Below are 27,266 nucleotides of genomic sequence, written 5' to 3'. Positions count from 1 at the left end.
GATGCTGATGTGCTTGGTCATTGAGTGCTGTATTGGATTTCCTGTCATGGCAATAGCACTTTGGTTATCACAATAAATAGGAATTTGAGTTAGAATTAACCCATAATCCAGTAGTTGATTTTTCATCCATAAAATCTGAGCACAACAGCTTCCTGCAGCAATATACTCTGCTTCTGCAGTGGATGTGGAGATGGATTTTTGTTTCTTACTGAACCAAGAAACTAATCTGCCTCCAAGAAATTGGCAACTCCCACTGGTGTTTTTCCTGTCTATTTTGCATCCTTCAAAATCTGCATCTAAGTAGCCAATTAGTGTAAAGTCTGATTCTCTAGGATACCAGAGTCCCATCTCAACTGTTCCCTTGAGATATTTGAAGATTCTTTTAACTGCTACCAGATGTGGTTCTCTTGGATCTGCTTGAAATCTTGCACAGAGACAGGTAGTAAACATGATATCAGCTATACTGGCTGTCAGATATAGAAGTGAGCCTATCATGCCTATGTAGTTAGCAGCATCCACTGATGCTCTAGTGTCTTTATCTAACTTAGTGGTTGTTTCCATAGGAGTGGTGGCAGCTGAACTGTCTTGCATGCCAAATATTTTTAGCAGGTTCCTCGTATATTTGGACTGATTAATGAAGATACCCTCATCAGTCTGTTTGACTTGAAGTCCCAGAAAATAGCTCATCTCTCCCATCATGCTCATCTGATATCTAGACTGCATAAGCTTTGAAAATCTTTCATAGAGTTTAGAATTAGTAGAGCCAAAAATGATATTATCCACATAAACTTGAACTAAAAGCAGGTCTTTACCATGGTTGAGATAGAATAGAGTTTTATCAATTGTACCTCTGGTGACTCCACTTTCTAAAAGAAATTGAGCCAGAGTTTCATACCATGCTCTTGGAGCTTGCTTTGGTCCATAGAGTGCCTTGTCAAGTCTGTATACATAATCTGGAAATTTTGAGTCTACAAAACCTGGAGGTTGTTCAACATACACTTCTTCCTCCAATTCCCCATTGAGAAATGCACTGTTCACATCCTTCGGAAAAACTTTGAATTTCTTGTGAGCAGCATAGGCCAAAAAGATTGTGATTGCTTCTAACCTTGCAACTGGAGCAAAGGTCTCATCATAGTCAATTCCTTCTTGTTGAGAATATCCTTTGGCTACCAGTCTTGCTTTATTTCTAGTGATTATGCCCTCACTATCAGTCTTGCTTCTGAACACCCATTTAGTACCAACTATTGATCTGTTCTTGGGTCTTGGTACTAAAGTCCAGACTTTATTTCTCTCAAATTCATTTAGCTCTTCTTGCATTGCTGTCACCCAATCAGCATCCTGAAGAACCTCCTCCACTTTCTTGGGTTCTGTCTGAGATAGGAATGAATGAAACAGACATTCATTTGTTGTTGCTGTTTTAGTTCGCACTCCAGCATCTGGATCTCCAATTATCAGATCTGGTGTATGAGACTTTGTCCACTTTCTTGCATGTGGTAGTTGACTTCTGGAATTAGATCCTCCCCCATGATCCATGTTGTTTCCATTATCATTCTAATTCTCTGATGCTTCTCCCCCATGATTCATGTTGTCTTCATGAGCATTCTGATTTACTGATGCTCCCCCTGAAGATGTGCTCTCATTATTTTCTGATAGTGATCTATCAGAGTTTGATGAATCTGCATCAGAGTTTGAGTTGTCTGATAATTCCTCATCATTTTCTTCCAGATGTTCATGGTTATTGTGCTCCCCCTCAGCATGTGCTTGAGGATGATGATTTGGAATAACAGACTCTGATATAATTTCAGAATCAGAGTTTATTGAATCAGAGAATGCTTCTTCATCTTCAAATCTTAGCTGGTCATGTTCATCAAAATCTTCCAGTTATCTTCTTATCATCAAAAGATACATGAATAGATTCCATGACCACTTTTGTTCTCAGATTATACACTCTGAAAGCCTTGGTTGACAGTGGATAACCAACAAAGATTCCTTCATCAGCTTTTAAGTCAAATTTGGTCAACTGTTCAGGATGACTTTTGAGAACAAAACATTTGCAACCAAATATATGAAAGTATTTCAAATTTGGCTTTTTGCCTTTAAACATCTCAAATGGTGTTTTCCCATGCTTATTTATCAGAGTTGCATTCTATGTGAAGCAAGCAGTCTGCACAGCTTCAGCCCAAAAGTAAGTTGGCAATTTTGCTTCCTCCAACATGGTTCTTGCAGCTTCTATTAGAGTTCTGTTCTTTCTTTCCACTACACCATTCTACTGAGGTGTTCCAGGTTCTGAGAATTCTTGCTTAATTCCATTTGTTTTACAAAACTCTTCCATTTTAGAATTCTTGAACTCAGTGCCATTATCACTCCTGATGATCTTTACTGCATCTTTAGAAATTTTATCCAGTTGCTTGACATGTTCAATCAGAAGAGAAGATGTCTCATCCTTGTTGTGTAGAAAGTATACCCATGTATATCTGGTATATTCATCAACAATGACCAGAGTATATCTTTTATTTGCAATGGACATGATATCTACCGGTCCAAATAGATCAACATGTAGCAGATGATAAGGTTTAAGAATTGAGGACTCAATTTTAGTTTTGAATGAGGATTTCCCCTGTTTTGCTTTTTGACAAGAGTCATAGAGGCCATCTGGTATAAATACTGATTTGGGCAGTCCTCTTACAAGATCTTTCTTCACTAATTCATTTATGTTGTTGAAGTTCAAGTGAGAGAGTTTCTTGTGCCAATTTCAGCTATCTTCAACACTAGCTCTGCCCAGTAAACAGATTGCAGAGTTATCAGAGTTCAAAGAAAGCTTGGCTTCATAGATATTTCCATGTCTGTATCCCTTCAGAACAACTTTCCCAGTGCTTTTGCTAACCACTTCACAGTGTTCTTCAAAGAAGTTGACATGATATCCTCTGTCACAGATTTGACTTATGCTGAGCAAATTGTGCTTAAGTCCAGAGACCAGAGCTACAGATTGAATGATGACATTTCCAAGATTGATGTTGCCATATCCCAAAGTTTTCCCTATGTTGCCATCTCCATAAGAAACATTTGGGCCAGCCTTCTCCACAAATTCTAATGGCAGGGCTTTATTTCCTGTCATATGTCATGAGCATCCACTGTCCAGAACTAGGATGTTCTTCCTGTTGCCCTGCAATCACACAAACCATTAATGGTTAGTTTTAAGGACCCACACTTGCTTGGATCCTTTGTTCTTGTTAAGTTTGTTAACACTAGCAGCGGAATATTTATCAGAGTTTAAATCAGAGTTTATGCTAACAGACTTTTTAATAGAGATTGAACTTGGAGAATCAATCTTTTTCTTCAAGGAAGGTTTCAATTCATAATAATCATAATATAAGCTATGGTATTCCTTACAAGTGTAAATGGAATGCTACATACTACCACAATGAAAACAAGTATTTTCTGGTCTAAATCTAACATTCCTAGTCTTAACTTCTGATTTGGGAGACATAGTGTTTATGTCCTTATTCTTCCTGCAAAAAGAAGCAAGATGGTTAGGATTTCCACAGTTATGACAAGTTTTCCTAGGAGCATTTGGAATAGGCATGTAGTTATTGCTTTTGTTTATACCTACTTTTTCATTTCTGTTTTTCCTAGGTTCCTTAACCCTGTTTTCTTGCTTGACTTCCTTGAGCTTATGCTTAAGCTGTTTCTAAGTCATTAAGCCTATGTTTACCTGTTTGGGTTTATCAGTTTTTGACTTGTTCTGAATTTCTGATTCTGCAGCAAATCTAACTGGTGCAACCTTAGGTCTTTCAATTATAATAGACTCTTGTTTTAATGACTCAGCTTCATTTTTATTAGTGTATCCTAATCCTTTCTTCCAATTTCCACTTCCTAAGATATTCTGAGTGGTTTTTCCTGAGTTAGTCCATGTTCTTATTATCTCTTTTTCCCTAGCAAGTTCTGATTCAAGAGAAGCATTTTTCTTTACCAGTTCATTCTTAATGAAAACAGAGTCATCTCTTTCTTTCTGAACTTCCAACATCTGAACTAGTTCTTTCTCAAGATAATCATTGTTTTTCTTAACATCTAAGACTTCAGATTTCAATCTCTCATTTTCTAAAGTCTGATCTCTATAACTGATATGCAAGCTTTTAAGGAATAATCTTAACTCAGTTATATCTTCAGTGTTAAAGGAAAGAGTCGAATGAGGTACCTTAGTTTCAAAAGCCTCGGAACTGTTATCAGTGTTTGCCATCAAAGCATAGTTGACTTCTTCCTCAGAATCTGATGAGTCTGCCCAGCTTCCTTTTTTGGTGATAAAAGCTTGTCCCTTTTCATTTTTGGCTTTCTTGCACTCAGTTGCAAAATGACCCTTTTCACCACAGTTGAAGCAGGTATACTTAGACTTATCAGCATTTCCAGATTTTTCTTCCTTGCCTTCATTCTTTTTGAAGCCTTTCTTGTCAGAGTTTCTGTCCTTCCTTGAAAATTTCTTTCCTTTATTGAAATTCTTGTAAGCCATCTTCTTGAAGCTTTTAACCTTCAATGCTGCCAATTGCATCATCTCAGTATCACTATCCTCAGAGTCTGAGAGAACATCAGAGTTTGAGTCATCATCAGAGTTTGATGACTCAGTGTAAGTCTTTGTGACATGTGTTTTCCCTTTGTTCTTCACAGCAGTTTCTCCTTGAACTTTTAGAGCAACAGGCTTAAGTTTCCCACCATGTCTTTTATTCCTCTGTTCCATCTCAAGTTCATAGGTTTTTAGTCTTCCAAAGATATCATCAAGAGACATCTCTTCAAGATCATGATTGTCTCTTATGGTGGTTACTTTCAAATCCCACTTTTCAGGAAGAGCCAGTATGAATTTGAGATTTGAGTCTTCCAAGTCATATTCTTTATCCACCAAAGTTAAGTCATTTAGCAGCTTGACAAATCTGTCATAAAGATCAGTTAATGATTCACCAGTTTTTGAATCAAAGTGTTCATACTCTTGAGTAAGTATGGTCCTCCTGTTCTTCTTAATGGCTTTGGTTCCTTGACATCTGATTTCCAAAGCATCCCATATTTCTTTTGCAGTTTTGCATCCAATCACCCTATTAGACGTAGCATTGTCCAGAGCACTGTGCAGCAAGTGCTTCACCTTTGCATCCTTGCTGATTGATGAGATGTCCTCAGGAGTATAGTCCTTCTTTTCTTTGGGAATCATCTTCTGGGGTTCATCTCCAACTGCAACAGAGAGCTTGGTTGGCATGTGTGGACCATCATAAATCCTATCCAGGTATTCTTGATCTGTGGCCTCCAGAAACATGACCATCTTCACTTTCTAGATAGGATACTCAGATGCCCTGAGGATCAGAACCCTAATTGACTCATATCTACTGTTTGAAGTTTGTGATTTTTCAGACATGATTGTGTGATTAAGATCTCACTGTAGGTATATCAACAGACCTGGCTCTGATACCACTTGTTAGGCCGAATAAACTCACTATATTATTGTATATAGTGAACACAATTAAAACAAAACACACGAATAAGAGAATAAATTAACTAAACTCTTATTCACACAAAACATAGTAGCTTACAAATACTCTCTTTGTGATTTATAAATTATCACTAACAGCTGCTTGGTTACAAGAATAATATGCTCGATTTTTCAACTCCTCTAGAGTAAACCCTAAGCTGTGTTTACATACACAGTTACATAAATATCTACTGATTGATATATAATTATCTGCTTCCTAAAATAATCTAATCAGTAGTTATCCTTCTGCTATCCTGATCTGCACAATCTTCCTTGATCTTTATCTTCCTTGTTTATCCAGATCTTCTCCTAGAAATCAGCCACCTGCAAACTCTGATCATCGCTAAACTCTGATCCAGCTGGCAGTCGTTAAACTCTGACTCTTGGTTAGACTCTGATCTTCATTTCTGCACACTAAACAAGTTAAATACATGTGACATCATCAAATATGTAACATAAAATTTAATTAATCTTAAATGGCAAATGATAAGTCCCAAACAATGTCTTAATCTCCAATTATCAAAACCCCCAAACTTGCTCCAAAAACCCTAAAATTCGAAATCCAATAAAAGGGCTTTCAAAATCTTTTGAATCAAACCACCACAAACTGATCTAAACTGACAATCCACAGTCACAGGGTCACGAAATCTTCAAAACTCGTTCGGAATCGTTGTAACTCGGTGCAACTCAGTGACTTGGTCGAACTCGGTTCGAAACACAGCAAAAACGGGCAGCAATTCGACTTGTTTACTTGCAAAACAATCGAAACTGGCAAGCTTTTACCCTTGTAAATCGTAACGAGCAAGTTTTATCGCAAAAACTTGAAAAAGAATCAAGCAAGACAATGGCAGAGTGTGTGTATATGGTGAAGATGAAGAAATGAATAGGTATGGCATAAGTCTGCTAAGTCATATTGAATTCGAGGGGCCGGTATGACATTTCAAGGAAATGTCATACCGTGCTCTTAAAATAGACATTATCGATTGTTCGGTATGACATTTCTAGATAATGTCATACCGAAGAAAGCAAGGGGGTTAGGTGAGCATTTGGTATGACATCCTTTTGAAAAGTCATACCGTACCTTGAAAAGTATTGAATAAGCTACAACCGGTATGACTTTTTCAGAAAAAGTCATACCGAGCCTTAAAAACAGATTTTTATTAAAAATAAAATAAAATAGTATGATTTTTGATTAATTAAAAACAATAAAACCTTTTGCACTTCTAATCAAAAATCTAATACACATAATATATAATATATTACACATATATTTTGTAAAATTCAACTTTAATTAAATATAAATACTTATGAATTTAACTTTAATTCATTAAAATGAATTAACTTAAAGTCAAATATTTATGCTTAATTAATTTTGAAAAATACAAAATAAATACACCTAATTATCTAAATGCACAGTGAATATCAAAGGGGAGTATGCAGCACTTAGAAAATTATAGAGACATATATGAACATGCATAATTACACAGAAAATTATCAGATAATTTACAAACAATTATATAAAATCTAATAAAATAGATATAATTACACAGAAAATTCACAAAAATATATAATAATATATAAAATACATATAATATATATACAAAGAGAATCATGGCATATTTAACATCCCTAATTCACAAATCAACTTAGAGAAAGTGGATTCATCAAGTGGTTTAGTGAAGATGTCTGCAATCTGATCAGCTGTGGGTACGAAATGTAACACCACAGTACCATTCATGACATGTTCTCGAATAAAATGATACCCGATGTCTATGTGCTTGGTTCTGGAGTGTTGCACTGGATTGTTGGAAATGGCTATGGCACTAGTGTTGTCACAAAATATTGGAATTTTGTCGACAGAGATACCATAATCATTCAATTGCTTTCTGATCCAGAGAATATGAGCACAACAACTTCCAACAGCTATGTACTCAATTTCAGCAATAGAAGTAGACACTGAGTGTTGCTGCTTGCGGCACCAGAAAACCAACCGACGTCCTAGAAATTGACGGCTTCCAGACGTACTCTTTCTATCAATCCTGCAACCTGCATAATCAGAATCTGTATAGCCGGTTAAGTCAAAACCAGTATTCTTAGGGTACCAAATACCTAAACCAGGTGTACCCTTAAGATATCTAAAGATTCTTTTCGTGACGCCCCAGGAATCCGGGGGCCTGGATCCTGACGTCACCACACAAAATCTCTTAAAACACTTTTGAAAAAATGTATTTTGGAAAACAAAATAATTTAAAACCTGAAAGCATTAATAAAAGATTTAAAAGAGAACATTTTAACCCCCTAAAACAACAGGATCGCATCCAGGTTACAGTATTGAAATTAGAATAAATTACTACCATTATCGGATCAACTTCGATAAGAAAAATCACTGTTAATCTTCTACAACTATAGTTTACAACTGAATCTCAATTACACAATTCCATCTAAGACCAACCTTGAACATTTCCCTGAATATCTCTCTCTTGACTATTGGATACTTAACAGCTCACATTCTTCACCTAGCATTAGCCTTAATATCCTTCTCCAGAATTCTTCCCTGTAAAGTTAGTACATAAAAAGGGATGAACTTATAAAGCTCAGTAAGCATATACGTACGATTCAACTGAGTTTTATTCACAAAACTTGGTGAACCAAATAAATATTTCATCAGAGTCATCAAAACAGTTTCACACACCAAGATGAGTATGAGTATGAGTATTCAAGCACGATTAGTTCATCAATTCATCAAGTTGGGATCCCGGCCAGCTAAACAATCGGTTTAGCTTTACTTCCAATAAGGAACCATCATCATCAGTTCATCAAGTATCAATGCAAGAATACTCATTTCTCATCATAAAGTCATTAGTAAAAATATTCACCAAAACATCACGAAATATCAATAGTGAAGGGTATAGTATATACTTACCGTGCACAACGTTCTCGAGTCCTACAACTGTGCACGTTCTCGAGTCCTACAACTTCATTCCCTAGAATGTTCACACATTTATTAATCATAAGTCACATCTATATTACTCTATAATCACAGCTAACCTAATAACTGAGATAACAAAACTATCAAAAATAAATCATTAATTAGGAATAAATAAGTAAACGTACCAAATTTAGCAGCTATGCTTCGCTTCCTAATTTTAGTAAGTCACAGTGGGCTGTGTATATATAAAGAAAGGATAGACTGTCCTTCTTATTCTTCTCGATGTGGTACGGTGAGTATGGTTTTAAGAAAATACCATTTGGCTGGGCGACAGGGGTGACGCCAAGGGGTTTGGCGCCATGGCTACAGGGCGGAGCCTAGGGCTGGCGACAGGGCGGCGCCTGCCTCAGCTAATATATTTTTAATCAATAGATAAGCGATTGCTTATATTCCTGAGAATATATTATCATCTTCTCGATGTGGTACAAAGGAAATAAGTTTTGAATTGGCGGTAGGGGTGGCGCTTGCACCTAAGCGACAGGGGCGACACCGGGGCGACAGGGCGGCGCTTGGCTTACATAATTTGTTGAATAATTAGATCACTGGTTATATTCATTAAAATATACCATTATGTTCTCGATGTGGTACAAAGATGGTTCAAAGAAAATAGAATTGCACTGGCGACAGGGTGGCGCCAAGACACAGGGAGCGACGGGGGTGGCGCCAAGACAAGGGGGCGACAAGGTGGCGCCAACCTGGCTTATATTCGCAAACTCATAAACCAAGTCATTCCTTATATTCATAACATTATCACGTATTGTAATCGATGTGGTACAAAAACAGGGCAAGGCGCTCCAAGGGCGCTAGCAAGGCGCTCCAGGGCGTTGTTGGCTTACGGGCGCTGTCAAGGCGCTCCTAGGGCGCTGGCAAGGCGCTCCAGGGCACTGCTGTCTTACGGGCGCTGTCAAGGCGCTCCTAGGGCGCTCTAGGGTGCATGGCCAAAATCAACAAGTTTTTGTTAAATCTTGCCTCGACTCTTGCTATATATTCTTATTCTTGCTGTTTTCTTATATCAATGTTGGTTGGGAGTTTTCTATTCAATATAGAAGTTGTACTACACCACATTAAAAGACACATTATGTATTATTCAAATAAAATGGATTCGGGGTATTACACTTTTGGCGGCTAAAAGATGTGATTCTTTAGGATCAGCTTGGAACCTAGCACACAAACATGTTGCGAACATAATATCTGGTCTACTAGCAGTGAGATAGAGTAATGAGCCAATCATACCTCGATAGCTTGAGATATCAATTTTCTTACCAGATTTATCATGGTCAAGCTTAGTGGCAGTGGCCATGGGTGTCTTTGCCGGTGAACAGTCTTCTAGATTGTACTTCCTTAGAAGATCTCTGACATACTTTGACTGGCAAATGAAGATTCCATCTTCCTTTTGGCTTACTTGAAGACCAAGAAAGTAGGATAGCTCACCCATCATACTCATTTCATAATTACTCTGCATTAACTTAGCAAATCTCTTGCACAAGTTATCGTTAGTAGAACCAAATATAATATCATCAACATATATTTGAACAAATATCATATTATTATCATGCAATTTATAAAAGAGAGTTTTGTCTATGACACCTCTAGTGAAATTGTTTTCAATTAAAAAGTCAGAGAGAGTGTCATACCATGTCCTTGGTGACTGCTTGAGCCCATAAACAACTTTGAATAGGAAGTAGACAAAATCAAAAAATTCTGGATTTTCAAAGCCAGGGGCTCTTCCAAATATACTTCTTCTTCCAGCTTTCCGTTGAGAAATGCACTTTCCACATCCATCTGATAAACTTTGAAGTTGGAGTGTGCAGCAAATGCAAGGAATATTCTGATGGCTTCAAGACGAGCAACTGGAGCATAGGTTTCATCATAATCAATTCTTTTTTCCTGAGAATAACCTTTTGCAACCAGTTTGGCTTTGTTTCTCACAACAATGCCATCACCATCTAACTTGTTACGGAAGACCCATCTAGTTCCAATTATAGATTTACCCTTAGGCCTTGGAACAAGGGACCAGACTTCTTGTCTCTCAAATTGATTGAGTTCTTCTTGCATGGCAAGAACCCAATCAGGATCAGCAAGTGCTTCATCCACTTTCTTTGGTTCTAATTGTGATAGAAAACCAGAAAATAGACATTCATTTGTCGTAGCACTTCTAGTCCTTACACCAACATCAGGATCACCAATAATAAGATCAAAGGGATGATCTCTGCTCCAAATCCTTTCCCTTAGAAGTTGTGTCCTTGATGATTCAGCAGTATTGTCAGTAAGCTGAAGTGTATGACTAGTTGATCCACCAGCTCCCCCTGAGTTGCTGCCAGGTTGACTTGTTGATCCACCACTAGCATCAGTTGAATCTCCAGCATTATTGCCATTTCCTCCACCATTGCCTGGATCATTATCTTCATTGTTGTCATCACCTGTTGCAGCCTCAGGTAGCACATCATCATCTGAATCAGAATCAGGATAGTTGTCAAACTTCAGAGATTCAGATGGATTAACAGATTGTAAACTTGGTAGTTTAGTGTCGTCAAATGTTACATTGACACTAACTTTCACTGATAGAGTATCAATTACAAAAACTCTATAAGCAATATTAGTATAACCAACAAAAATTGCTTCAGATGCCTTTGGCTCAAACTTGTTCAAGTTCTCTTCTCTATCTTTGAGAACATAGCACTTAGCTCCAAAGACATGAAGATGTTTGACATATGGTTTCTTGTCGTTATACAGATGAAATGGAGTTTTCATATGATCCTTATTGATCAAAGTTCGATTCTGGGTATAGCAGGCAGTAGTCACAGCTTCAGCCCAAAAGTATAGAGGAAGCTTTGCAGCAATCATAGTCCTTGCAGCTTCAATCAGTGTACGATTCTTTCTTTCGACAACTCCATTAAGGATTAAGTTGAGGAGTCCTTGGTGCTGAATACTGCCTTCTAATTCCCTTTTTAGAGTAAAAGTTGATTAGGGTTTGATTCTTGAATTCCGTGCCATTATCTGACCTTACTGCTTTCAATGGCACACCCTTATCCAATTCAACTAGATTTATATGATCAATCACTGTCATCGGGGTCTCATTCTTAGAAGCCAGGAAGTAAACCCAAGTAAATTTTGAGAAGTCATCCACAATGACTAAGGCATATCTTCCTCCATCAATTGATGCAACATTCACGGGGCCAAACAACTCCATATGCAGTAAGTGAAGTGGATTTGTAATGGTATTGATGGTCTTGCCTTTGTGAGATGCTCTCTTCGCTTTTCCTTTCTGACAAGCTTCACAGAGATCATCAGTTGAGAATTCATATGAGAGCTCATGGTTTTGAAGTTGAGATATGAGAGCTTCTTATGCCATAACCAACTATCTTCAGCAGACGCTTTGGCGTAGAAACAGTGAACTTCATTTCCTGGTCCTGAAGACAAATCAGCTACGAATATATTGCCTTTCCTTATGCCACATAGTGAAGGACATTTATCCTTGATATGTTTGATGATACATATCTCCTTTTCAAAGTGAACATAATATCCTTTGTCACCAAACTGACTGACACTCAGGAGATTATGTTGAAGTCCTTCAACTATGGCGACATCCAACAGTACGACCTTTGCTATTGTCAGCAAAAGTTACTGACGGACTAGTTGCTTCTCTTATGTCTTCCAGCAGGGATCTTGTACCAGTCATGTGCATTGACGCTACACTGTCAAGCACCCAAGCAACACGAACAACTCCACTGGCACCCTGCAAAAGACAACTTGATTAAACCTTCTTTGGGACCCACACTTGATTGGGTCCAGCAAACTTAAAGAATTGATTTCTATCAAGTAATACAACAGAGCCTCTTGGACTGATACTTGGTTCAGCCTTGACTGAACTTACTTCCTTAACAACAGCCTTATAAACCCTGGTTTTAGGCTTTGGAACATAAGTTTCCTTCCTAACACGAGGAGGACTAGCAGTCTTTGATCTAGCATGCTTATTGTTTGTGTGTTGTCTAGGTGACGTGTTTTCATTTTTAGCATGCAAACTTCTAAAATAAGCAGACATCATATTGAAAGCACAAGTCATACAGTTATCAACACTACAAGATTTATGACATGCATCAAAAATAGGAACAACAGGATTATCAGTCACAGTAGTAGGAACATCAACAGATTCTACTCTAACTTTATTAACAGATTTAAAACTTTCAGTAGAATGACATCTATTGTTCTTGTTCTTACTATTCACAAAATTATTAGGCTTGTTGAATTTAGTTTTCTCAGAGTTGACACCTAAACCAGCTTTAGGCAACCTAACATTGTTTTTCACTTTGATTGGTTTCAGTGATGTCAGGATCTCATCTCTCTTTTCATTACTCTCTTTCATTTTAAGGTCTTCCTGTTTGAGTTCATATTTAATGACAACAAGAGTTTCTAACAGAGGTTCAGCTTCTGAGGATTTGAACAATGGTTGAGGGGAATCCTTCAAAACAAAAAGAAATCCTCACTCCTCAGCACTCTTCTGAAAGGGAGTAATGTTACTAGCCTTACCTACAGATTTGTTATAGTCAAAACCTATTCCAACAGTTCTCTTGATCTCTTGTTTATCATTAAGCTCTTTGACTATAGTGGAGGCATCCTTAAAGGCTTTACATTTCACTTTCTCATCGTCTAGCTGAAGTCTCAAAGCAATCTAACCTTTCTCTAGAACTTTGACTTTAGCAAATTATAATCCTAAATCCATAGTCAGTTGTTGAATTTTAGGTTTCAATACGTTCATCTCATTCATCTTATAAGAATGAATATCTAAGACTAATGCATCAATTTTAAGATTGGCAGCTTTCAACTTTTTAATAGCATCATCTCTTTCTAGTCCTAATTGCATAAAAAGTTTAGGGCAAGTAGGATCTACCTGAAAGCTTCCAGCAGGAGGAGGTGAAGATGATCCATCATTAGCCATAAGAGCAACATTCCCAATCTGCTCTTCTTCATCACTGTCTGTATCATCCCAGCTTTTCCCTTCTGCCAGATAAGACTTGCTCTTGAAGCTTTGACCTCCAGAAGTACCCTAATGCTTTCTCACTAATGCATCATACTTCTGTTTCAGCTCGTCGTACGAATCTTTTCTCTTTCCTTGAACCTTGGGCTGCTTGCACTCAGTTGCAAAGTGTCCCGGTTCACCACAGTTAAAGCATTTGAACTTGCTTCTATCCACCATCCCAGTCTTGTATCATCCTTTGCTTGTAGAAGATGAGTAACCTCCTTTTTGAAACCTATTAGCAGTAGGTTTGTACTTGTAGGAGGGGTTCTTCTTGAATCTCATGTTTCCAAATTTCTTGGCAAACGGTGATAGAGATTGATCTTCTAATTGTTCTAGCTCTTCCATTGTATAGAACTCTTCACTATCACTAGAAGAAGCCGTCTGACCCATCTCAGGTACAACAAATTCCTGAGTGGCCTTAGAAGAAACAACAACATCCTTCTTTTATTCCGGTGTAGGTGATTCAACAACTAGAGCTCTCGAGTGGTTCAGTGTTTTACCCAAACCATATCTCTGCTTAGACTGAACTTGTTCCAGTTTATACATTTTCAGAACTCAGTAGAGTTTTTCCAGAGATATCTCATTCAGATCTCTACTTTCCCTGATTGCAGTGATTCTGTGTTCCAGGTGTTCAGGAAGTGTTCAGAGAAACTTCATGCTGACCTCTTTATTATCATAGTATTTCCCATTCAAATTTAAATTATTTATCAAATTATTAAGTCTGATAAACACCTCTGAAATCCCTTCTCCGGGACTGGAACCAAACTGTTCATACTGAGCCATCAGTATCTCTTTCTTGTTCTCTCTTACTTCTTCTGAGCCTTCGTTGATAATCTCTAACGTATCCCAGATTTGCTTCGCGTTCGTACAATTAACAACAGCATTGTACATGACAGGATCTAGGGATTCAACTAAGATCAGTTGAAGAGTATCATCTAGGTTCATCTATTCACTCTCTTCATCTGTGTACTCAGAAAGTTCTTTCAAAACAGTTTTATGAGGCATTAACGCACCATCCTCTTCGTGTGCTATTATTAGCTTCATCGGAGTAGAAACACCTTTGTTCAGAATCCCGATGTATTTTCTGTTCGCAGTGCGGAGGAATAGAAACATGTGCCTCTTCCATAGGCCAAAGTGTTCTTTGCTGAACGGTGGGATTTTAATGCTACTAATCTTTTGTGTACTCATGTTTAAGGATTTGAAGTGAATAGTGTTTGGATGAGATTTGGATTTTTGAAAGAAAAATATTTTAAATCAAAATTAATTTTTGGAATAAAATTAATTCGAATAAAAAATATTTGGACGTTACAGAGTGTGTATAGGATCTAATACGGAAAAATGGTATCAACCGCTCTGATGCCAATTGTTAGGTCCTAAAACGATTGTAGAAGGGGGGGGGTTGAATACAATCGTCACTAAAAAATCGCGGCGGAATAATCTGATTTGAGTTTAACTAGGTAATCAGATTTTAATTAATTAATATAACAATGTTTTAAGTCGTTATATAATTAATATGGTTCGTTTTAATGTCCACTAAAGTTCGCAGAATAAATTCGATAGGATGTATTCTAACTTAGTGATTAAAACAACCGAGTGATCAAAGCACAGAAAACTGTGGATATAACAATAGCAAGTTACAATCAACTTGAAAGCTTTTACAATGCTTGAACAACTTTACAAATGAAGAAGTGAAGCCATATTTATAGGCAAATCACTTGGAACTACGTATGACATTGATAGGAATGACTTTCTAGCTTAGGAATGACATTACAAAGCAATGACATGCCAAAAACAAAGAAGGAATGACATATATGGAGAATGTCATACTGCCAGGGGCGGTATGACAGTTTTCCTTGGCCTTCAAGATTCATTTGGTATGACTTGTTCAAACAAAGCCATTCGGTAGCAGTTGGTATGACATTTTAAGTCATATAGACACAAGTCATACACACACAGGGGAAAGCCTAAAAGAAGGACACCAGTATGACATTTTTGTGTCATACCAGAAATGTCTTGACAAAGGAAACGGTATGACATTTTATGTCATGCCAAGGAAAGTCATTAAACAAGACACGGTATGACTTTTTCTGATAAAGTCATACCGACTGTTTAAGCCAGTGAAGATAGCGCGGTATGACATTCTTTATGAATGTCATGCCGAGTTATATAAAGTCTAAAACACTTGTAAATAATTGAATAAATATTCAATAATTACTCACTTAATTATATTAATTATATAAATTCATAAATAAAATTAATTTGAAGGTGAATCAATTTAATAAATAAATTATACAACTAATTTAATTATTTTGATAAGTGAAATAATTAAATAAATACTTATAAAATTATTTTCTTTTAGCAGCAGGGACTTCTGACTTTGTTGAACGTTGTAGATCTTTGTCTTGATTGAACGGTCACTTGTAGTTGATGCAGAACACTTAATCTGAGTAGCTGATACATAAATATACTGTTTGGTTCATTTGTATCTATCTGAATCAAATATTCTTTATCAAATAAACATTTGAGACGTGGCTTGTTCGTCGAGTCTTTGTCTTCGTAGTTCTTCTTCATAAGTAAAAATAGTATGAAATCTCCTGAATAAATAAAGTATTAAAACTTTATACCTTCTGAACTTCTGGACGTGCTACAAAAGATTATTTGTACACTGAGGCTTGAACATATTAATGAACTTCTTCTAGTGGTGTGCAGCAGCATCCTGAAATTCTTCAGACATATAATTTCAATAAATCACTTGACGTTCTTCGTACGGATTCCTTCAACAGTACTTGCTATTTAACTTGCTTTCTTATCAGAGTTGAGTTGGTACCTTTTTAATTACAAATGGGCTAAACATATGCCTTTCAAGAATGAATCTCGGCGACCATTAACTTTTATGAAAAAATTTAGACTAAAACTTAATTGTATAGTATTAAAGATAAATTATTCTTTGTGACAAAAAAAAGATAAATTATTCTTCTAAAAGGTGGCAAGTTATTTTCTAATTTTCTTCCGGTATCCATTTGGTTCAACTAGTTATATGCAATCTTCAAGGATGAGGAACAGTCGATTTATTTTTTCAATAAATTAAAAATTATTTGAAGATAAATAAATATTACTATTATATCTTTTAATATAATATACGAGATACTATTCATTTGATGAATTAATTGACTTTTTATTATAATTGAAGATTTAATCATAAATATCATTCAGTAAACAAATTAATTTTTATTATTAAATTGATTTTAATCAATTAGATAGCGTAACGAAATTTTAGATCAATCATATTCATTATTTCATTTTTTTCAACACCTAAATTTCAAACCAATCATAGCAATTATTTGACATCTAAATTTTATACAAGTTAAAATAATTCTTTCCCAGCTGAATTCTTCAATAATTATATTTAGGAGTAACAACCAAATTTTAGACCAATTATTTTTATTTTATCAAAATTCAATTTTAGATCAATCATATGTATTCTTTGCAATCACTTTATAAAAATTCTAACAACAATATTTATTTAACCAATCAATGAATTTTGATTTATTTTTAATCAAATTTTATTTATTTTTAGCTAAACACAAATTATAACTAAATTTCAAAATCAATTATATCTATTATCCTAAACCTAAAATTTATACGAAATTTATAAGAAATTCCCTAACTTAATTATCTTAAAGATTAGGCATATACAAATTGAATATTCTTGAATGCATAAGATTACGTGTGAAAGATGAGTTGGACAAAAATAAATATATTTGATCAAGTTTTGTAAATATGTCGTATCCACGTGGTATTTCTGGTATCGAATAATTGATGGTGAGAGGAGAGAGAAGCTCCAACGGTAGGAACTGTCAAATTTCAAGCTCGAAGAAGACGAAGCTCCTGGAGAAGAAGAATCAAGGCGAGGATATTTGGATTTTGGAACTATCCAGTAAATACAGTAGAGATCTACAAATCGCACTTGAAGAGATCAAGGAGGAATCCCTAGGTTTGGAGACTTTGATCGAGCCTGAGGCGATTGTAGCTCTAAAAGCAGGTAATGCACTCATTTATAGCTATCTAGTAAATCGGATCTTGAGGATAAAAAGCTGTATCTCTAGCGAAATTTTAGAAGAGATTATTAAAGGGAACGAAATTAAGGCAGTAGAGATAGCTTGGAGAAAACTACTCTTATGTTCGTGGGAGGTCCAAAAGTAGTGATCAAGGATAGAGATTGGTGTTTAAGATTAGAGAGGGGATATCAAGCATTCAGAGATTTCGTTGGGGGAAATAGGGACTGGATAGATGTCAACCTGGCAGTTGAGATAATCAAAGATTTTCCCTCAGCGTGGAAAAATGTTGGAAATCAGATTCATTACAAAAGTCTACGGGGTTTAAATAAAAAGGAGTACAAAGAGGATAGAAAAACGAGATCATATGTAGAAGTTGTTTGTTAGGTCCTGAAACGATTGTAGAAGGGGGGGTTGAATACAATCGTCACAAAATAATCGCGGCGGAATAATGAAAGGATATCTTCGATATTAATTTATTTTGGTATTTATAAATAAACGTAAAATTTAAATCACCTAGTAATCCTCCCAATAGGACATTAATTTGCATGATTATCTTTAAGTGGAAAAGTTGTTTCTAGCAAGTTATTTAAAAATTATTTTATATTTCTTCGTATCAAAATACCTATTCTTAAGAAATATATTTTCACGCAATATTCATGCTGAGGGATATCGCCACTCTATGATATTTCCCTATCTTCATATTGCAAAATTAAACTCGCATGAAGATCGAAAAAGGATTATCAAGATTTGATATTCTTTAGAACCCTCATGTTACATTATTTTTAAAATCTCTTAATTAAATTAATTTATTCCCTGATTTACCAATTTCTATTTTACGGGATATATTATCTTTAATTATTCAAAAATGAATCTTTCATTCCAAAAATTGTTTTCTATCCAAAATAAAGATTTACTCAATCAAATCATTAATATTTGGATGGTCAAATATTAATATACGTTTTTGTTGTTGCTTAAATATTTTCTCCAAGGTCTCTCAAATTATTCATTTTTCGGAGAAAAATATTTTAATACTTAGAATGTACTTCAAAATTGTCAAAATCATGATTTATCATGAATCATATTATTCTAAGTATTTTGGTATCAAAAATTAGTCAAGGGTCCACTCGTTTTGACCAAATGCTAATTTTCTCGGTTTTCGTATATTTCCTTATTTATCGAAGGAAATTAATTTAAATGCTCAAAAATATTTCCATAAACTCCAAATTATTTTATTCTCAAGGAAATATATTTGTAGTATTTATCCAAGACGAAATTCTAGCTAAAAATGTTTTACAAATCGTTAAAAGGATTTTCGTATTTTATTCGTACCCGAAAAACAGTTTTTATCGTTTTAATTCCTGATAAAATAATTCCACTTTCTAGAATGACTTGAAACTTTTGGGATATCATTTTTATGATGTGATTTATGTTAGGTAAAAGTTTCGTTATTTTTGGAGAATGTTTGTCGGGGTGTGTTTCCGAACGGTTCACCCGAGAAGCTTTGACTGAGCGTTTGACCTAGAAGACTTTGACCCAAAATTACCAAACTTCACAGATTTCCATTTTATAATATTTAGAAAATTGTCATATTTTTTTGTTGGATTTATTGGAGATGTTTAAAAATAAGCCATTTTTAATTAACGATACTTAATCGTTAATTAATAGTTAATTGGGTTGCATTGGGGTGTGTGCCTTATCCTCTTCCAAGCATTAAGTGCTGAGATAAGAAGTCACATGTTGGTTGTCAAGTTGCTAGGTTAGTGGACAAGAACAATGTAGTCATCCCTTACATCACCTACCCATTTACATCATCCCTTACATCACCTTCCACTACCTACTACCCCAAATTTTCCCTATAAATACCACCCCATCCCCATTCATTTTACACACAAGCTAAAGAGCTAATTAGTTGCCGGAAATTTTAGAAGTATCCTCTCTTTCATCTCTACAAACACTCTCTACAAATACTTCTTCTCTAAAACCTCTTTTCTTATACATATATATTTATATATACAAGGTTTTAGTTATATAAGCTTAGTTCAACCAACCATGCTCTCTCCCAACCCAACTAGATCAACCACTACTACTTTAGGCCTCCCGTAGGGCTGCCCAAGTTCCGCCACTAAGCCAAAATCCGGCCGAACCTCCGGCGAATTTTTCCGACAAACTTTCCGATCGTTTTTGTAAGTGGTTATTATTTTTAGCTTCGATCCGAGTCTTAGCCGACCATTATATATATAAAAGCTCGTTATTATTCTCGATCTATTCATCTTAAATCTCTTCATCTTATATCTCTTATAAAAGAAATTTCTTATTTCGAATTAAATTCAAACACGAACTAACAAAGTCGTGTTATTCGAAATATATATATATATATATATATACACGAACTAAAGATTCGGTGTATATTTAAACGAACTAAGATTCGTTATATTTGAGTTATATACATAAAAAAAGTTTGTATCTTTCGAATATACTCAAATATATTTTGATACAAACGAACAACAATTTGTATCTTCTTACGAACTAAAGATTCATAATAAATCTCGAAAACGAGATAAATATTTGACGACGGTCAAAATCAATTTTATTAAGCTTGATTCTATTCCCAACTATCATCGCATTGTTCTGTGGGAAGAAAATCTAAAAGGCTTACTTTAGCTCTTTAACTTTACTTAGCACTAACATAGCCAACTAACTTATTTACTTTCCGCTATTTACTTTCTGCACTTTATTGTTCATTGTTGTTGTATTTGCGGATTCTGGTTTGGCTATATCATTATATTGTGCTAAATTTAAAGAAAGACTACACACTCTCTCTCCGCACTCAATCGATTATCTCTAGTACATAAAGACTATTTCAAGAGAAGAGTTGTATTAAGAAAATTCCATAGCCAAAGAGCTAAATTATAAGACTTTCTTAAATCCGTACTTCGAAAATAGACGTATATTCGGAGTAATAGATACTTAGTCATAAAGACAAGTATCATACAAGTCTTAAGCGAAACTAAAGCTTATAAGACTTTTATTACTCCAACTATATACTCATCTTTAGTATTGGAGTAAAGCATCAAGTATACTTAAATCTTTCTAAATCATTCGGAAAGTATACTTTAAATATATATATCATCAACATATATATATACCCACTATAGGCCTAGTTACGTCTAGTCCAAAACCCTTTTTATAAACTAAAGTTATTTGTCGTAGATATTGTTTTCTAAGTTTTGCAGTGAGGTGAATTGAAGTGAGGTGATCTTCGTTCTAAGACCCAAGTCCTAGACGAGCTAACGGGGAGTTAGTCATCTTTGCACCGTGAGGAAGAGGAAAGACCCAAGACCTAAGACCTAAGATCTAAGACCCGCAAAAGTTTAGAAGTTCAAAGACTACACCCGGAGTACAACGACTTTGAGGAGGTGACCGGGAGTTACGCTCCAAGACGAGTCTTGTAAATTTACATTTATAGTGAGGAGGTAACGGGAAGTTACGCTCCAAGATATATATTTGTAAAGGCTTCTCCGCCTACTGTAAAGGAGTTTCTTTATAGTAGAGAAAATCTCGAGTCTGGGGAGGAGCTCGGGGACTGGAGTAGGGGTGAGTGGACTCCAAGTGTTGAGTTAGCCACCGCGAACCAGGATAAAATCTCGTGTGTCGTATTACTCTTACATTCCTTCCGCACACATAAACTGCATATACTCTCGATAAAAGCTATTCAAAAGGGGGATAAATTTTATTACACCACATCAATTTTTAAATTGGTAATTAAGCTATTCAACCCCTTCTAGCTTAATTTACACTCTATCGGGACCTAACAATTGGCATCAGAGCAGTTGCTTTTAAAAGTGCTATTTGAATTTCAAGCACAAAGAAAAGTAGATCCGATATGGCTTATATGAATGCTATCGGTTGTAGTAAAGGTCTCTCAAATTCTAGACCTCCTCTATTTGATGGCACAAACTTTGCTACTTGGAAAACTAGATTTAAAATATATGCAAGATCTCAAGGAGTCAAAGTTTGGATGGCCATAGAAGATGGTACTATTATACCGAGTAAAATTGTCGACGATGTTACCATCAAAAAGAAAGTAAGTGAATACACTCACGAAGAAGAAGATAGAATGAATATTGCCGCAAAAGCGGAAATGGTTCTTACAAGTGCACTTACGGAAAAAGAATATAAACGAATAAACAATTGCAAGTCGGCACAAGAAATGTGGAACAAATTAGTGGTAACCTATGAATGTACTACCGATATAAAAGATTCTCGAATGGACACATTGATCCAAGAATACGAGAACTTTAAACTCCAAGATGGAGAAAATATCATCGATATGGAAACAAGATTTACTCGAATAATCGATGAACTATCTCAACTCGGAAAGAACTATACACAAAATGAAAAGAATCATAGATTTCTTAAATCTTTACCTCCGAGTTGGAAAGTGAAAGTCACTACTATTAAAGAGATGCATAATCTCAATGACTATCACATTGATAACCTATTCGGAAACCTTCGTGCTTACGAAGAAGATAATATTCCGAATGTTGTTGTTCCCAAAGTGGAAGACAAGAAGAAAAATATGGCACTAAAGGCTATATTAATTGACGAAGAAGAAAATGATGAAGAATTAAATGAAGAACTTCAAAATCTCGACGAAAGCGAAATTGCTTTACTCATGAGACAACTTCGTCGTGTGCTTCAAAGCAAAGCACAAAGGTATGGAAAAGGCTTCCTAAAATCGAATAATCAACAAAGAGTATTTAACTCTAACGGAAGGCCTAATTACTCTCAAAATTATTCTCCAAACTACAAGAGTAATTTTCCTTCCAACTCGGGCTATAACAAAGGCAAAACTAATCAAAGCCCAAATGGTTATAATACCAATAATTACACTCCTCCAAAACAAAAAGAACAAACTCCGGAGGAAACACAAGAAGTGTGTTTCACGTGTAAACAACCGGGTCACTCTAAATGAGAATGTCCTAATATTTTTAAAGGTAGGATTCTCGTGGCCGAAAATGGTTGGGATTTAAGTGAAGATGAGGAACCTCCCGAAGCAAGTGAAGAAGTGGTTAATCTATGTTTGATGGCAATTGAAGATGCTACATCAACAGATCCTTCCACTACTAACCAAGAGGTAAGTATTTCTGCACCAACTTTAGTTGATATTCCTCTTCTTAAACTCTCTAGTTTAAACTTGCTAAATATGGAAAAAGATGAATTGATCAAGTTGCTAGTTGAAATAAATACTCGATATGACTATCTTGATCAATTATTTTTATCTACTTGGTCCGAGAAAGAAAAACTTGAAGATGTATATCAAACTCAACAAAAAGAGTTTTCTCGGATAAAGGAATCAAATATTAAACTTGAAGAACAAATGGTATCTCTTCAAGATTCCTTTAATCTTGACAACAACAAGACCAAGAATGAAATTACAAAATTGGAAGTTGAAAATATTTCCTTGTTGTTACAAGAGGAAGAAATGGAAGATGAGAAGCTTAAATTAAATGAAAACATTCGAAAGCTTCATGTTGATTTACTAAATCTTAAAATATTAAACGAGTCAATGACTCAAGAAAAATCAACTACGAGTTATCAAAAAGATAAACTCGAAAAAGAATTTGCTCATGTCCTTGAAGATAAAGAAAAAGATTTTAAAATAGAAACTCAAAAACTCAAGGATGCTCATTCAACATCTTAGCACAATACATAGATCAAGAAAGAATCCTTAATGCTAAGATTGATGCCTTAATTAATGATAAAGAAGATCTTGAACGAACGATTCAAAGATTTACCAAAGGCAATGAAATGTTGGATAAAATGGTACATTCTAAAATATCCTACAACCGTGAAGGATTGGGATATGATAAAAATGCTCAAAGAAAGAGCAATGTTCAACCAAAAGTACAACCCTCAAGAATAGCTTCCAAATCACCTACACTAAAATGCTCATATTGCAACAAGAATGGACATGAAGTTCAAAGTTGCAAATTCAAGAGTGGTGAATTTAAGGGGAAGCATATATGGGTTCGTAAAGGGTCAAATCAATACCCCAAGGTTGAAAAACATGTACCATACAACAAAGTTGTAAATGAGCAAAGGCAACCAAGATTAGTTATCATCAACAATCTATTCTGTTTCAAAGAAGAAATACACGGAACAAGACCTTCTCTAATGGTCAAACTTCCAAAATTTATCATGTACCAAGTTATGGTTTCTATTCTCAAAACACAATGCATTATCCAAGTAATAGAAATCATGTGTATCAATATGAAAACTCTCAAAGATATAATTTGAGAGATACACGGTATTATGATAACTCAAGGTATCAAAGTAGGAACAATGCACCTCAAAATCATTATGCTACAAGAAATGTGTTTCCTACTTCTAATCCTTATCTTTATTATGAAGTACTAACCCCAGGACCCTCAAGACAAAAGGGTACCTATAAATATACTTGATTTATCTTGTAGGAATCTTTTGTTGCTAAGCAAAACATGTGGTACCTCGATAGTGGATGTTCAAGGCACATGACCGGTAACAAGTCTCTCTTGAACGAAATCAAAAAGGTAACTGCTGGAGTCGTCACTTTTGGAGATAGCAGCAAAGGTAGTATTATTGGCATTGGAAATATAGGAAATGAACATTTTAAGATTGCCAATGTACAATTAGTTACGGGATTGAAATACAATCTCCTCTCGATAAGTCAACTATGTGACAATGGCTACAAGGTAATTTTCTATCCATCACATTGCTCAATTCTAAATAAGGATGGAAAATTAGTACTTACATGTCCTCGTAGCAAAAATGTCTATACTTGCGATATTAGCAAACATTGTAATGTGTGCCTAATCACTACACAAGATGACCCATGGTTATGGCATCGACGATTAGGACATGCTAATATGAAGTTGATTAAAACTATATCAACAAATGATCGTGTTCGAGGTATACCAAAATTAAACTATCAAAAAGATCATACTTGTGAGGCTTGTGAAATTGGCAAGCAAATAAGGGAATCTCACAAAGCTAAATTCATGGTATCAACCTCTAGACCTATCGAGCTATTACATATGGACTTAATTGGTCCTGTGCCCTTACAAAGTCTCGGAGGATGCTCTTATACTTTGGTAATTGTTGATGACTTTTCACAATATACGTGGACGGAATTTCTCAAAGCCAAAAGTGATGCTTTTGAGTCTTTCTCGTCATTGTGCAAAAAGATTCAAAATCAACAAAATAATACCATTGTGTTAGGTCCGGAAGCGATTGTAGAAGGGGGGGGGGGTTGAATACAATCGTCACAAAATAATCGCGGAAGTAAATCTGATTGGAATATAATTTTTTAATCAGATTTTAATTAATTAATATAACAATGTTTGAAGTCGTTATATAATTAAATTGGTTCAGTTTTAATGTCCACTAATGTTCGTAGAATAAATTCGACATGGTATATTGTAGATTAGTGATTAAAACAACCGGTAACAAAGCACAGTAAAACTGTGGATGTAACAATAGCAAGTTTTAGCAAAACTTGAAAGCTTTTACAAGTGCTTGTGTTTGTCAAAGTGAATGAACACTTACAAATGAAGAATGTTGGCCATATTTATAGGCAAAACCATTTGAACAAACAAGACAACCTAAAGGTTTGACAACTAAAGCAAGACATGACAAAGCTAAGCAAGGTATGACAATATACTAGCTTTGCCATGACAAAACAAGACAAGGTAAGACATAATAAAGCAAAGTATGACTACTTTATGCTAGTCATGACAAAGTAAAGAAAGGAAAGACAAAGCAAACTAACACATGTCAACTTGTCACTTTCCAAGAAAGCATGCCATCGATTATAAAGATTAAAGCATGGAAGCATGTGGAAAGACATGCCAAGTCTTGTACTTGGTGTGTGCTAGCTTGTCTTTGCAAAGAAAAGAGTTGTCTTGACCATGTGCTTTAATAACAAGGTAGGACAAAGCTTTTCAATGTCTTGGAGTGTCTTAAAAGGAGCTAGACAAAGCATTTCTTTGTCTAACTAGATGTAGAAAGCTTTAAAGTGATTTGTTTAGTAAATAATAAATAGAATATAATCCACTTAATTAAACTAGTTGAATATATTCATTTAATAAATTAATTCAAGAGTGAATCAATTTACTAAATAAAATATACAACTAATATAATTATATTAGAAGTGAATATATATAATCTATTTAATATTTAATCACTTTCTTTCTTTAACAGAGCTTCTGTCTTCTTTGAAACTTTAATATCTTCGTCTTGAATTGTCAATAGATTGAACGACCATCTTTGCTTGACGTTGAATATTTAATCCGAGTAGCTGACACACAAATGTACTGTCTGGTTCATCTGTATCTAGCTGAATAAAATATTCTTCGTCATTAAAACAATTAGACTGTGTTTCGTTCGTCGAGTCTTCGTCTTGTAAGTTCTTCTTCATAAATTGGAATCATCTGAATAAATAAAGTATAGAAACTTCATACCTTTTGAATTCCTGGACGTGCCACAAAAGATTATTTGTGCACTGAGGCTTGAACATATTAATGAACTTCTCTCAGTGGACTGCAGCAGCATCCTGGAATTTTTCTGATATAAAATTCCGATAAATCATTTGACGTTCTTCGTACGGATTCCGGTGACTTGCTATTTACTGAGCTTTCTTATCTGAATTGAGTTGTACCTCTTTAAATACAAATAGGCTAAACATATGCCTTTCAATCTCCCCCTATTTGTTTGTTAACATAACAGGCAAATTTCCTAGAGGATAACTCAACTAACAGATAAGACAAAGGATTAAACATACAAATGTAAATAGCAAAAGTTTCTGGTATTAAATTAAACATGAACCAGAATAATAATAGATTACAAAAGGATGTTCTATGAACATATCTTACAAATATCCTAGTCAATCTATTTCACTCAGAGCGAGTGACTTCTCCTTCTTCAATATCTGACACATGAATAATAGGAGTAGACGGCTCATCCTGAGTAGGCTCTTCAGATATGGTGGATTCACCACGCTTCTTTCGTTCTCGAGCCAAGGACAGCTGGAACTGAACTTCTGTATCCACAGGGTCTTCTATAAAGTCTGAGGGCTGAGTTGGGTTGATATACTTCATCTTTCTGAAGTAGTGATGTACCTTTCTCTTTGTGCAGTAAGCCACAATCTCAGCATCAGCATCAGCTTTGGCTTTCGAAGCGAAGCCCTTGGTACGCAGAAAAGTAGATACAAGAACCATCTGATTAACACCATATTTCTGAAGATGTCGATGGTCCAAGTAGAAGGTTCCAAACTTGCTCTCGTGAATGAACTTTACACAGTATGGGTTTCTGACGACTTGTGGACTATTATGAACAGCATATTCCATAAGTCGGTCACGAAGGAGTTCATTCAGATTCGAACTGCGTCGGATCTTGTTACGAGCCACCCAGATTTCAGTAAGAGATAACAACTTGAACGAATCAACTGAAACTCTGAATGTCCCGTTTCTATGAGTAGAAATGATAATCTCCCATTGATCGAGGAGATTCCTGACGCCAACAGTTATATAATCTAATTCAAAAGCAAAGGCACGCATAAACATATCCTCGTTAGGGTTTACCTCTCTTAAATCATATATGAATGATTTGAACTTTTTATCTTGAAAAGGTTCCCTTTGAGGTCCAGAGAAGATCCTC

At 35.4% G+C, this 27,266-nt stretch overlaps 2 protein-coding genes across 2 annotated transcripts; one reads left to right on the top strand and one right to left on the bottom strand.

Annotated features, from left to right (window-relative positions):
• Positions 1–1,551: 1,551 nt before the first annotated feature.
• On the bottom strand, positions 1,552–4,777 carry LOC135152180 (uncharacterized). The gene is made up of 2 exons (XM_064092014.1): positions 3,713–4,777; positions 1,552–1,854 (listed from the first exon to the last, which is right to left on the bottom strand). The coding sequence occupies exons 1-2, from the start codon at positions 4,775–4,777 to the stop codon at positions 1,552–1,554; spliced, it is 1,368 nt and encodes a 455-aa protein (XP_063948084.1).
• A 16,676-nt stretch (positions 4,778–21,453) lies between these two features.
• On the top strand, positions 21,454–23,274 carry LOC135152179 (uncharacterized). The gene is made up of 2 exons (XM_064092013.1): positions 21,454–22,286; positions 22,572–23,274. Exons 1-2 carry the CDS (start codon positions 21,454–21,456, stop codon positions 23,272–23,274), a joined length of 1,536 nt encoding a protein of 511 aa, XP_063948083.1.
• Positions 23,275–27,266: the final 3,992 nt, after the last annotated feature.

This window comes from Daucus carota, chromosome 4 (genome assembly GCF_001625215.2).
Source record: "Daucus carota subsp. sativus chromosome 4, DH1 v3.0, whole genome shotgun sequence".
NCBI lineage: Eukaryota > Viridiplantae > Streptophyta > Magnoliopsida > Apiales > Apiaceae > Daucus > Daucus carota.
The sequence above is the reverse complement of the archived record's forward strand: the minus strand, read 5'-3'. Positions and strand labels throughout refer to the sequence as shown.